Source organism: Lolium rigidum, chromosome 6, assembly GCF_022539505.1.
Source record: "Lolium rigidum isolate FL_2022 chromosome 6, APGP_CSIRO_Lrig_0.1, whole genome shotgun sequence".
Classification (NCBI taxonomy): domain Eukaryota; kingdom Viridiplantae; phylum Streptophyta; class Magnoliopsida; order Poales; family Poaceae; genus Lolium; species Lolium rigidum.
This window is the reverse complement of record NC_061513.1, coordinates 290,364,357-290,377,456: the sequence shown is the minus strand read 5'-3', so window position 1 is coordinate 290,377,456 and position 13,100 is coordinate 290,364,357. Positions and strand designations below refer to the sequence as shown.

The following is a 13,100-nucleotide window of genomic DNA, read 5'->3' as shown; positions in this document are numbered from 1 at the left end:
CCTCGCCAGCACTTCCGCCGGCGAAGAAGCAATGGTGGGAGAAGGAGGCGGAGGCGGCCCTCCGTGGAGGCGATGACCCAGAGGAGTTCCCCGGCTAGAACTTCATCATCGGCCGCTCAGTAGAGGAGGATTACCGGCAGATGACGATGGACCACGGCAGGTGGCGGTGTCGTCCGCCAGGGACCACGGCACCAACTTCGTTGACCTCGCCGGACCTTCCGAGCCGCTTGCCCCAAAGGAGGAGGAGGAGGAGGACGACGACGACTGGTCCTTCGGGACATCCAGCGACGACGGCGACGACGGCAACAACCTCGACTTCAGCGCCTTCGATGCACGCCGCTAGATTTTTTAAATTTTTAGTTTAAATTCGAGTAGCTTTTGTATAAATTTCGTTTAACTTTCGTATGAATATCGTTTTCAAAATGTAATTTTATGTTTAAATATCTATTGGGGGCTGCCGTATGGGACGCTGGTGTGGGAACAACATCCCGAAATAGAGGATGTTGTGCTAGCGCCCCATACGGCACTGTCAGCGTCCATGCCGGTGCTTATTTAGGGGCCGCCGGTGGAGATGCTCTAAATCCCAACGAATTGTTAGGTACCGTATCTAGTACCGATGGAGTTAATATTTCATGTGTACGTACATATTGCCGCACGGGTCTACTATCTGCTATTAATTTGAACTACACAAGAATACATACATTAACTCATATTTATACTTGTGTTTGCACGTGTCAGGCATTTCTTTCTTCCGGTGAGATCAAATCAATGTAAACTATCGATAAAAGTAGCTCGATTATTTTAGAAAACCTTAAATAATATCTGCAAGTTCCACATGATTAACAAGATTAACAAATAGCATTAAAAATGTATGCTCATTTAATTAGTTAATGAACACGAGTACATGTAGCTATTTACCATGAAAAAAATAACGCGCTATTTCAACGCTAATAGGACGCTATAGCATATCTGAAGAGCCGACGCTACGCTATTTCGGCGCTATAGCGCGCTATTCGCGTTAATAGCACGCTATAACATGCTAATAGCGCATTTTTAGACCCACGCTATTTTGTTATAGCGCGCTATTTTTTTCCCTTGATTTAGACTTCTTTGTCCCGATTTCGTCTGATCCCTCACAGTGCCATCAAACACATATGTGATTTGTCCGAATTTTAACGTATCTAACTACTATTTTAGTGTCCAGATACATCCAAATTTAGATAAATCTTCGACATGTTTTGCGGGATGGAGGGAGTAACATGATTGACGCACACCGTCGCCACCACCCGAAGGTTTTCCTTGCTATCACCCATTTGCCGGTGCCGGAGAAGCTAAGGCCATACAACAGTGGAGATGGGGTGACTCCACCCGTCCCTCATATGGCCTCCATGGATCCATCTTCTACCCCCATTCGCATCCAAATATCACATGTTTCCCATGGATGGTGAGTACTCTAGAGGGACACAGGTACTTGGACGACGGCGAATCCAGGCCGCACGGATGCCATTTAGCTCGGTTGAGGTGATTGTAGCCGTAGTGAGAGCATAGGTGTTGGCGGACATTTAGACGACTTTGTTTCCTAGTACAAGAGTACTAGATGGGTCGTGGCTCCCATAGAAAGCTCTAGGCCAAAAAAAAGGTTGCCTTGTATTTGTTTCGGAGTCCACAAATTTGAATGCTCTTTGATTCCATGTGCCTTACTTGTGTTGCGTGTTGTTATTTTATGCGGGCATGGCCCACGTCCTCCCATGTGCCACCTCGTCGCCACGCCTTCTTGGGTCCCTATTTCATGCACGGGGGAACCATCGCCATAGCTTCCACGTTTTCCCGCACTTCCACTTTTGGTTTCCCGCCAATTAGGGTTTCCTGAAAAAACTATGCTGATGGTTATAACGTCGGCATAGCCTCAATTCTTGCTTATTCCCTCCCACCATGTTTTCCTGTCCATTCTCTCCCGCCATGTTTCCCCACCCATTCTCCCGCCATGTTTCCCCACCCATTCTCCCGCCATGTTCTCCCGCCATTTCTCTCCCACCATGTTTTCCCGTTGTTTCACCCCTCACCTCCCTACATATATCTAGCCATGTCTCGAGCAGTTTTCCTCTAACACCACCACCAATAGTTCCTCCAACACCACCAGCAACAGTTCTCCTCCAACTCCACCACTGAATCCTCTCAGCTCCACTGCTGTTGAGATGGATCCTCGTCGTCGTAGCAACACGGGCTTCATTGGCGTTTGCTTGCGCACTGGGGGCCATTTCGCGACTGAAATCACTGCCACTGGAGTGCATGTGTGGCTCGGCACCTTCAACACTAAGCAGGAGGCTGCCCGTGCATACGATGTTGCGGCGAGGAGGTTGCTCGGTCGTGCCACCAAATGAACTTCCCGGAGGTCGGGTCTGTGATGGAAGCCGAGAGTCTCGCTCCTGAGCCGCCACTTTGCTCAGAGGGGGATGCGTGGCGCTACCGCCAAGGGCAGCAGCGAATTGCCATCACCAAGGCTGACGAGCGGTTCATGGCGCATTGGTGCAGAGACCATCCCAAAGACGTGGCAACCGTGTGTGCATTCTGGAAGGAGAAACAGGTGGAATGGAGAGCGAAGAGGGGGGAAGCGGCGGAGGAGGGGCGAAATTGAAGCAGAGTACGCCAAAGGAGATGTGTCGACACTTGACCCCAATGATGATCGGTGGGTGGACATCGTGTCAACTACCTCTTCAGAGGACACCCCAGCGATGCCGAAGATTTCAACTATTGGTAAGTATTTGTGTGTGTCTAGTAATTTCAGTGTCGAGTTCGGGTGTCTATCTAATACGTGTCTAGATCATCGTGTGTCGATCGAGTGTTCATTTCGTGTGTGTGCCTGGCTACTATTATTAATTCAGAGTCTAGTTTTTGCATGGGTCTAGTTCTTTAAGTTTATTGTGTGGGCCTAGCTACGGTATTTGGCCCTATGCCGACGGCAATAACCGTTGGCACATAACCGTTTTCATTTAGTGTTCGTGTGTGGGTTTAGGTCTTAAGTGTATCGCTCTTGTATGTCTAGTTCTTTAATATGAGTATGATCCTTATTTTATATATTATGTGTGCTTTTCTATCAGTATCGTATGTTGGTTAGTCGTGTGCTTTAATATGGGCTAATAGTTGTTATTATATGTTCCTATGACCTAACACAGCACAAAGTAAAAGAAAAGTCCATGGGTCAGCTGTCATTGGAGGCAGATCAGAGGGGTAGACCTGTGGGGCTCCCGGATTAGAGTTTCGTCTAGCGGAGGGAATCTTGAGGTAATATGGGCTAATAGTTGTTCTTACATGTTCCTATGACCTAGCAGAACACAAAGGAAGAAAAAAGTCCATGGGTCAACTATCATTGGAGGCCGGTCAAAAGGGTAGATCTACGGGGCTCCCAAATTAGGGTTTCATCTTGCGGAGGGAATCTTGAGGTAAGATGGGCTAATAGTTGTTATTACATGTTCCTATGACCTAACACAACACAAAGGAAGAGAAAAATCCATGGGTAAACTATCATTGGAGGCCAGTCAAAGGGGTAGATCTACGGTGCTCCTGGATTAGGGTTAGTTACCGATTGTCCCGAGGGCCCCGTTTTTGCCAAAATAGTATCTGAAAAAGTCAGAAAAATGTGTGGTGTCGTGTGGCGTCATTTTATGTGGCCTAGGTTCTAGAACAGTTGTCAAACTTGGGATGCAACTGTTATTTCGAAAAACCTTTCAGGAAAAGAGCTATCACGTCTGGAGTCTATGGCTTTTAGGGAAAACGGCCTAAGAATCGGACTTGGGTAGGGCATAGTTTGCCGGAATGAGGACATATTGGGAACGTGCGCGCGCCCTAGGATGAGAAGCAAGGCCCGAGCTCGGATTTCACATCCAACCCATGGGCAACCCATTTTTCATTTTCCGGGTGCCGAAACGAGCTTTTTTTGTGAAGCAGCTATAGGGGGCGCATTAAAGGTTTGGGCGAGACCCGTACGTAGTGGTAGGTGACCCCTACACACCACCTATCACATGCCATATGCGCTTGCTACCTTTCTCGGAATGCATGCGGCTTCCTGCGGTGTCCCGCTGGAACCATTGGAAACTGGCCGGAATTGAACTAGGAGACAACTTTTCGTCGCTCTAGAATTTGCTGGAGAAATGTTTTTAGGTCCAGGATGTGTCATTTTATATGTTGTTTTTCCTGGATTCGCGTGTTGGCGAACTGGTGCACCCCCGCTCCCGTAACGGCCATACTGCATGTCTCGAGGGGGGGGGGCATTTTGGCTAGATGGGTATCTGAAGGAAGTGAGAAAAATGTGTGGCGTTGCGTGGCATCATTTTATGTGTCCTAATAGCTAGATAGTTGTCAAACTTGGGATACGGCTATTATTTTGGAAAAGCCTTCAAGAAAAGAGCTATCACGTCCGGAGTTCGATGGCTTTTAGGGCAATTGGCGTAGGAAACGGCCTCGGGCATGGCATAGTTTGCCGGAACGAGGCCATATTGGGCAGATGCGTGGCCCTGTGATGTGAAGAAAGGCTCCGGGGTGGGATTTCCAATCCGACTCACGTGCGACCGTTTTTCATTTTTTGGGTGCCGAAACAGGTTTTTTGTGAGCTACAAGGGGCACATTATAGGTTTGAGCGAGACCCCTGCGCACTGGTAGGAGACCGTCTACGCACCATCTATCACATGTCATATGCGCGCGTTATCTTTCATAGAATGGATGCAGCTTCTTGCGGTGTCCCGCCGAATCCGTTGGAAACTGACCGGATTTGAACTAGGAGTCAACTTTCCGTCGCTCCAAAATTTCTTGGAAAAATGTGTTTAGGCCCAGGACACGTCATTTTATGTGTTTTTTCCCGGACTCGCGCGTTGGCGTTGGCGCACCCCCGCTCCTGTAACGGCCATACCGCATGTCCTAGGGGACCCGTTTTGGCGAGATGAGTGAACAACCATAGCAGAGCTATTTCATTGTTTGTCATGGTCACTGAATGATATTTGTATTTTCCTCCAGAGATACAGTCCAAGATATACATTTAGCTAGCTCATAGAGCTAATGTGGCAAGTCATGAGTAAGCTTTCTACCCCCACTTAATCTGCGCTTACATTAAGAGTTGATTTTTATGCAATGTAACAATATCTCTATGTGGTTCTATTATTTCCTACATGGTTCCTTCATAGAGCTGCTGATCTGACTTTGGTACCATCTGCTACTATCAGCAGGATTTTGAGAGTGCTCATGTCATTTCAGGTTGGTTAATATCTAATACATGTATATTACTACATTTCCTGGCGTGATATTGTTTCTCATGTTAAAGGTGTGCTTTTACATCCTTATTTCATGTGTATCCGTCATCTATCTCCTTTTCCGAAAAAATACTATCTTTGACCCATATATCTCCAATAGAACCTTCCACCATCTCTCATATGTCTTCCGAAAGTCTCATATCATCGATGTGGCCTCCCATCACCACAACAATCTTCCTCATCCCGTTAGACCACCAATTGACCACCGACCTCGAAACGTACCCTCCACCACCGAGCCTTTGGTGTTGTGTGGTCCTAAGTGGAGCTCCTAGAGTCTAGCATTTCATCTCAAGGGTTTCTCAAGGCACCGTCTCGGTTTACGCAAGACTTGGCATTGCCTTTAGGCGAGCGACATGGACATCACACTATGACGTTGCGCATTCTCGAGTGCATAGGTCCTCTACCACCGAGATGCCACGATTGCTCTCATCGAGGTTTCCGCGCCAACTTGTGTTATCTCTAACTTGTTGTTGTGATTCAACAAACTTTACTCATCAGAACCCTCTCCCAAAAACGATGTCTCGGAAGTTATACCCAACGTGTCTAGTTTTTTTTTTTGCGGGTCTAGTTCAATGACGTGTGCATATATGTGACACATGTGCAAGTCGTTTGTGACACCGGAAAACACGTGTGTGGAGCTAGCTACTACATGCATTCACATCCATGGGTTGATTGGTAGGTTATATGCAGCGTACACACATGGAGCTATACATCTCCAAACACATACTGTACTACGAAAAGTCTGAGCAAAACGTGTGCGCGCGACGTGCTCATTTGATTTTGGCACCGGACGAAGTGCTCATGTTTTGGGTGAGAGGGAAAGTGTATCTACTTGGCGCCGGCCGAGAGAATTGAACGGTTGAGATGTTAATTTGAAGCAGTGCCGCGGATGGATGAGTTGGCCCCAAAATTTGAGTCCAATGGGCGCGACGCGAGACGAAAATTGGGTGAAGCGAGCCCAAACAAACCCACCGACCGGGCCAAGGACGAATTCACCACTCCCCACCCTCGCGACCTCACCCAACCTCCTTCGATCTCCTCGCCGTCCCAGCGCCGCCTCCCTCACCCAACCTTGGCCGCAGAGCTCCGCCTCACCTCCGACGAGGTCGAGAAAAGGATAGCGAAGAACGAGCGCGTCCAACCGCGGGTCTTTCCCCCCCGCGCGGGCCGCGGCTGCATCCGTCCAAGCTCGCTGCAAGGCCGGCCGGCGAGGCCGCCCCCGCGACCGCGGTCTTCACCGTCCGTCGGCTGGCCTCTAGATCCGGCGACCACGGCCTCTATCAGCCACCTACTCGCGCGCATCGGAGTTGGGGACGAAGGCGACGGCGGCCGTCGCGGTTCCGCCGGGTCGGCGCCTACCGCATCAGCGCCAAGCCGCGGAAGGGGAGCCACCAGGAGGGCGCCGTCGAGCTCGGCAAGTTCGCTCGCAGCTTTCCCACCACCTTGGTCAGACTGCGCCGCCTCCTCCCTCACCCACCCCTGCGACGCCTTCTCCCTCACCCAACCTTGGCCGCAGAGCTCCGCTGCACCTCCGGCGAGGTCCAGAACAGGAAGGAGAAGAACCAGCGCGTCCAAGCGCGGGCCTTTTCCCCCGCGCTGGCCGCGGCTGCTGAATATCCGATCTGCATCGCTGCAAGGCGTGCCAGCGACGTGCGCCCCGTCCCCGGCGACCGCGGCCTTCTCTGTCCGTCGGCTGGGCCTCTAGATCCGGCGACGGCTGTCGCGGTTCCGCCGGGTCGTCTCTTGCATCATCAGCGCCAAGCCACGGGAGGGGAGCCACCAGGAGGACGCCGTCGAGCTCGGCAAGTTCGCTCGCTGCTTCCCCACGACCAAGGTCAGACGCTCCTCCTATCACCTTCACTAGCTTCTCTGCTGCAAGGATACATCGCTGCACTGCTCATGCCGTTCCTGTTCTTTGATGTGTCGACAGTTGAGACGAGGCTGTGCTGATGTCTGCTGGGCTGCTGCCACCTACCGAAGCTGCTGCCAGAGGCCACCTTTCCGTGCTCCCTCCTGTCGCAAACGACCACCTCCCCTATAAGCTGCTGCTGGTGAGCCCCTCTTCTCCGTGTAATCTTGCTAAACGAAAATTCTTTCTTGATGTTCAACTGGTAGGCAGTATAGGAATCTTGCGTGTATGGATGCCAACACATTTGAGTAAACGAAAAATGGTTGTGTGCATAGGCACTAGTATATGTGCCAAGTTGCTTTGACCTTTTGATGTTTGTGATGCGTACACGGCAGTACTGAGAATCTTGCATATTCTTCAGGTTCAAATCATACTGGAAGATGAGATGCGGGGTGTGAAGGGTGCGTACCAGGAGGCGGTGCCGGTGGCGAACACCATCGGCAACATCCTCAAGTGCAACCTGAAGGAAGGCACTCAGGTGGCTTAGAATCGACTAGTATATACTGATTACGATTGATCTAGATTAAATGGAGTGCGTGAGCTTCCATTTGCTCACCCCAGAATTAATGCATGAATCTGTTCTAGATTAAATCCATGACTTGGACAGGAATTTGCCATGTTCCCTAGCATTGCTTCCTGTTCATGGACATCAAGTTGTTCTTATGTGAAGATTAAGATAGATCTGATGCACATACTGTTTGATCATACTTGAACTGTTGTGTGCAATATCATCGCCTTATTATTTTACAGTGTTTGCAAAATATCTGTAATTGTTTTGCTGATAAGATAATGCTCTCTTTTTTGTGCGAGGATAACGAGGAGGACTGAACGACCATGGTTGCCCCTTCTTCTTCAACTCCATGTGTTTTATGTGGGGAAGTTTCTAGCTCCTCTCTGTGATTTTCTAAGCCTTTTGTAGTGCTTAGACCTCAGATATATATGCGTGCAGTTTGAATTGCGTTCTTGGATATAGTGGTGGCTGTACTTGCTTCTGTCAAATGAAGCTTGTATTTGTGGCATATTTTCTTGATCTGTGTGTATATTTGGATGTCAAATGGGTTGGTCTTGTGTGGCTCTCTCGCTGTATTTTTGTTGGTTTGTTATCAATGTGGATATCCGAGAATTTAGAGGAGTCCATGCTGAATTTTGTCTTAACCTGATTTAGTAGCTGAATGAACCTGTGTCATTGCTGTGTTATCGACCGTGGTTTGTTTTGAGTAAGTAACTAGTAGAGTCTTGTACTATTGAAGAAGCTAGAGCCCAGGAAGGTGTCAAGTTTAGAATGATTTGATTTAAGCCTCCATATACATACATGCAATAGTTACCTGTGTTTAGGCCAGGCTGCAGTTTTTCAATGTATTAGTGCTTGTTTATCAGTATACTGTCAAATGCAGTTTGTTGCAAATGCAGAGATTTGGTCCGTTCTTGTTTGTTTGAGTTTGCGTAGGTCCGTAGCTGTTTGTTGTATATCCGGTCTTGACCATTTTGAAGGAAGGAAGGGTGGGGCGTCAGCTGGGCAGATGCTTTTGGTCCCGTCTCGTCTGTTTTGTGTGTGGTTGCTGGTGGTGCGGCAGCAGCCACGTATTGTTGTAATGTAATACTAGTAATGTAATGATGATGGTTAGAGCATTGTGCGGTGATTGAGGTTTGGTTGGTGAGTTGCAAGGGTGGCCTGATTCGAGTGAATATTATTTGGTGTTTGACGTACAGTACAAGTGTAGTAGGGAATGTGGAAAGGTGATGTCAGAAATTAGCTAGGACGAATGGAACTGAAAATGGAGCGGAGATGCTCCAGCAAGGAAGAAATGGAGAGTTTACGTGAGTGAGTGAATATGGATTCGTGGGCTAGCGAGCAGTAGTAGTACATCCCAGGCTAGCTGTTTGGAATTAATTAAATAAATGTTGTTGAGTAAGCAGAGGGAGGAGGAGGCAGCCAGGCTGGCAGTCACGTCGCTGTCAGAGGAGGATGTCCTGCTCCTGCCCATGTGAAAAAGGACGGCGTCTTGTGTCGACATGCCCATGTGAGAGAAAAGATTTAAAAGCGCATGCCCGGCTCTCTTTGCCTTGACCTCGCCGTGCTGGGCCGTGGACCGAGGAGGAGCACAAGTCTGGTGAACTTTCTGCTGCAGCCAAGGTGTTGCGGTGCGCTGCAACTGAGTATTTTCTGGCAGTGCTGGGGGAACCACGATCTGAGGAAGATGGACATGCATGGCAATGTGAGAAACCATAAGGAAGAAAGCTCATCCGGACAGGACTACAAGTGGCAACCAGGCAGGCAGGACTCAGGACACCATAATGGTAGCACTCCCGGAACAGAAAGTCCTCCCCTCGTTTCTGAAACACCTCGTGTACCTTGATGAACAGCCATGATCACCCTGGCCATGAGTATGATGTCTAACTACCTGAATTGATAGTAGCATTGAAAGAAGCGACGATCGATGCGTACTGTAGCCTGATGGAGGGCCTTCAAAGAAGCTGGATCTGCTACAGTCGCCCTGGAATGCAACGGGTACGGGCATCTAAAACGGGGCAGGCAGCTTGGAGGGCCATTTGGGTGTTGTTCCTCCTGCAAACAGCATCGGGCATGGACACTGTAGCCTGATGGAACTGGTCCGGATGAAAGATTGAAAGCTGCAGCTAGTCTATTTTTTCTCATGCCCATGTGCGAGCAGGTGAAGGATTGAGAATTCAGATTTGCGTGCGTGTGTAGTACAGGAGGAAGAGGTTATCATCGGTGAGATGTTTGAAGAAAACCCGTGTTATTAATTAAGCACAAAAAAGAAGGGCAAGGCATGTTTGTTCAGCCAAAAAATAAGACGCCGTTGCCGGGGATCGAACCCGGGTCACCCGCGTGACAGGCGGGAATACTTACCACTATACTACAACGACTCAGCTTGAAATAATTGCAAAAGGAAAATATATATAAGTTTGACTTGACATCCAGCTGTGAGGATAATATCAGGAAGGAGAAGGATTATATGCAATCAGGTGGAAAGCTCACATGCATGCCTGAGGACTACCAGGACATGGTTCATCAAGGTTTCAAGGACAACGATGAGTCGATGGAGATGGATGTGCTCTGCGGATAGGGGTCTAGATAAATTGTGTGGTCTGTGTGATTTAACATGTGTGCATTGGAAAGAGAATACTAATCAATTGAAGAGATAATCCCTTATTACCACATGGAAAATGTGGAACAGCAACATATTTATGAAAATATCAGAAAGAGATAAACCCTTATTAAACACTAGTACTTATTGTGATCCCTATTTGGTACGTGAATATATTTTTTCCTATTTAGCACCTAGTCTATTTTTTCTCCTAACAACACAAATCTTACAATTGGTGCTGGTACTTCATACTCCCAGAGCAACGCTCCATTTTGTTTTCTCCTAACAAAACACAACATCGCATAAAGAAAAGTTTGTTCTAATTTGAAATTTGAGGTCGTCAATGATCATTGCCTGCGGGGAAGCATCAGCCTCTCGCTTGTTCAGTGCCAACATCAAAAGTTCCGCGTATGTTTCAAGAACAACACGGATGGCTCCTAGGTGCTAGAACAACACGGATGGCTCCTAGGTGCTCTGCTAGGCGTAAAGCTTGCACTGCAACCATGAGCTCGGCATGCTTCAGTAGATATACAAGTGGGTCACCTTTAGGGCACCCTCTTCCAGTCTTAGTTTTTTTTAAAAACGAACTAGCTTTTTCAAATTGATAATGTCATTGTAAATTAGTTCATTTTTCTCCATCACTACGCCAGGCTGGTGCCGGAATGACAGAGTACGTCCTGAAGACCGATTTTGCACTTGCTGTGCTAGGCTTGGCCAGCCGTGGCCACACGAGGGCCACCCGCGCCACCCAGGACAATTACACTATTACTATGCAATACTTGTGATACAAAATTATAAAAAATAATTAACTTATAATAATGACATCAAATTTATTTTAACAATAGTTTAAGACCTGCATATAGTATCAGAAAAAAATTTAAACATAAATTTGATAAACAAAATATAAATTAAGTATCCCAAAAATTATACCATTGTGATTTACATATGAGTAGAGTAACTATTAGTCACAGGCTAGTCGATCAATGTCAACTCGCAGATCAACACCAAATCTGCATGAGCGAGCAACATATTACGGCAATTGTTAGAGACTGCAGTTTCATTGCTCCGTTTAAACTTCTCTAAATTTGAGCACAGCTCCAGCATCAACAAATTTGCGTGAAAGCAAAAAACTCAAAACCAAAAAGTTAGAAACAGACAATGCCAGTTTCATAGATCTAGTTTCTTCTCAGCTTCACTGATGACCTGCAGTTGCTCGAGGAAAGCAGTGAGTTTTCTCATGTCCTCCTCTTGGACACTCGGTGGAGCCTTTTCTCTGTAACCGGATGCGTCCATCTTCTGGGACAGGGCATTCTGCAGCCTGCGTGCATGGATAAGAAACAAAGTTATTACCAATACGGCAGAATTCACGCTGCCACCTTAGTGCTGATGAATATTTATTGTCGAAAACAGTCGGACAAGATAAGGTATGAAGGCTTTACTTTTGAATTTCATCTCTCTTTTTCCTTAGTTTTTCGAGCTCCACTTCTGCATTTAGAGCCCCTTGAAGCTGAAGGTATACGGTCAGATCTTTGTTCACAACAGCAGTTGAACAGTCCGGTGGAGTTTCATCACTCTCTGTCAGAATCTGAAAATTTTCCAACATCAGATCAGTACTGTTCGTCCAACACATGAATGAAAAGGATGAAGCCAACTAGGTGAGCTGATTATTTGGCAATAATCAAGTTACTTGAGATAATATGCTCCACGGCTGATTTCAGCAGAAATTAAAATCCATAAAGGAGAAACTGGTTGAAGGTTGCAAGAAAAGAATGCCCAGACATTACACTAATAAAACAGAAACAACGCGACTAAATTAAGAAATGTAAGGTAAAAACCTTGAGCGATGATACAGAAGAAAGAGACACAGCTAGAGATTGATAGCATTGAACAGTGGCAGCAATATCTTGTCCTCGACAAAGTGCAAAAGCAGGTCGCCTGCTCATGAGAAAATAAGCAATAAGACAATGTTTTTTGCAAGCACTGGCATATATCATGCATAGTATAGAATAAATATAAATCCCAGTTAGACGACCATATATACACACCTTTCATTTGTATCTGTTGGTGGCTTCAGAGATCTAAGTTTGTTCACAGTATCCAAGACAACGTCAATTTCACTTTCAAGTTTATCATCTGCCCATTCCTGTCATAAACAACAATGGTTTTCCACTGGTAAATAGGTATTCAAATGTGACGTCGTCTGTATTTACAGTCAGACATGAAAAATTACCGTAACAACAGATGGATATTCTGTTATCATAATGGAATTTTTCCTGCAAGATTCTTTGGGCTGAGGAAGACGCTGCCAGAGTTCTTCTGTTACATAAGGCATGAATGGGTGGAGCAGGCGCAAACCAGTGTCGAGGCAAACCCATAGGGCATCTCTACAAGCAGCTCTTGCTGAATCGAACTCTTGAGAGTCATTGAAGAAGTACGGTTTCACAGCTTCTATAAATACATCACATAGCTGGTACTGCCACCATGAGTATATAGCAGACGTTGCATCAGCAAACTTGTATGCTTCTAATGAGGTTACAGTCTTGCCAATAGCCTTATTAAGTACTGAGAGTATCCATTTGCAGATTGGAGGCATTGGAGACACAACAATAGTAGCCGGTGGAGTGTAATGATCACCAAGCTTGCCCATTGCAAATCGAATGGCATTCCACAATTTATTGCACCATTGCCGATATCCAACAACCCTCTTGATATCCAGATTTATCTTGTCAGACTGCAAAACAAAAGAGGTTCGATAAAAAGATGAACCAGAAGCTTAACACA

General features: G+C 47.0%; 1 protein-coding gene and 1 non-coding gene across 3 annotated transcripts in view; both read right to left on the bottom strand.

The window, feature by feature from the left end:
* LOC124659985 (valine--tRNA ligase, mitochondrial 1-like) overlaps positions 1 to 13,100 on the bottom strand; it is a 38,433-nt gene that overhangs the window by 19,071 nt on the left and 6,262 nt on the right. The window contains exons 17-21 of one of the 2 annotated variants that reach the window (XM_047197788.1): positions 12,550 to 13,050; positions 12,365 to 12,462; positions 12,155 to 12,254; positions 11,759 to 11,904; positions 11,206 to 11,637 (exon numbers count right to left, since the gene is read on the bottom strand). The exons of the other annotated variant lie outside the window; for it this stretch is intronic. Coding sequence (XP_047053744.1) covers positions 11,487 to 11,637; positions 11,759 to 11,904; positions 12,155 to 12,254; positions 12,365 to 12,462; positions 12,550 to 13,050 — 996 coding nt within the window. The 3' untranslated portion in view covers positions 11,206 to 11,486. Of the gene's footprint in view, positions 1 to 11,205; positions 11,638 to 11,758; positions 11,905 to 12,154; positions 12,255 to 12,364; positions 12,463 to 12,549; positions 13,051 to 13,100 lie in introns of those variants that run through there. 2 annotated transcript variants of the gene reach the window in all.
* On the bottom strand, positions 10,027 to 10,098 carry TRNAD-GUC. The gene has a single exon. It is a non-coding gene; the product is annotated as a tRNA-Asp (tRNA).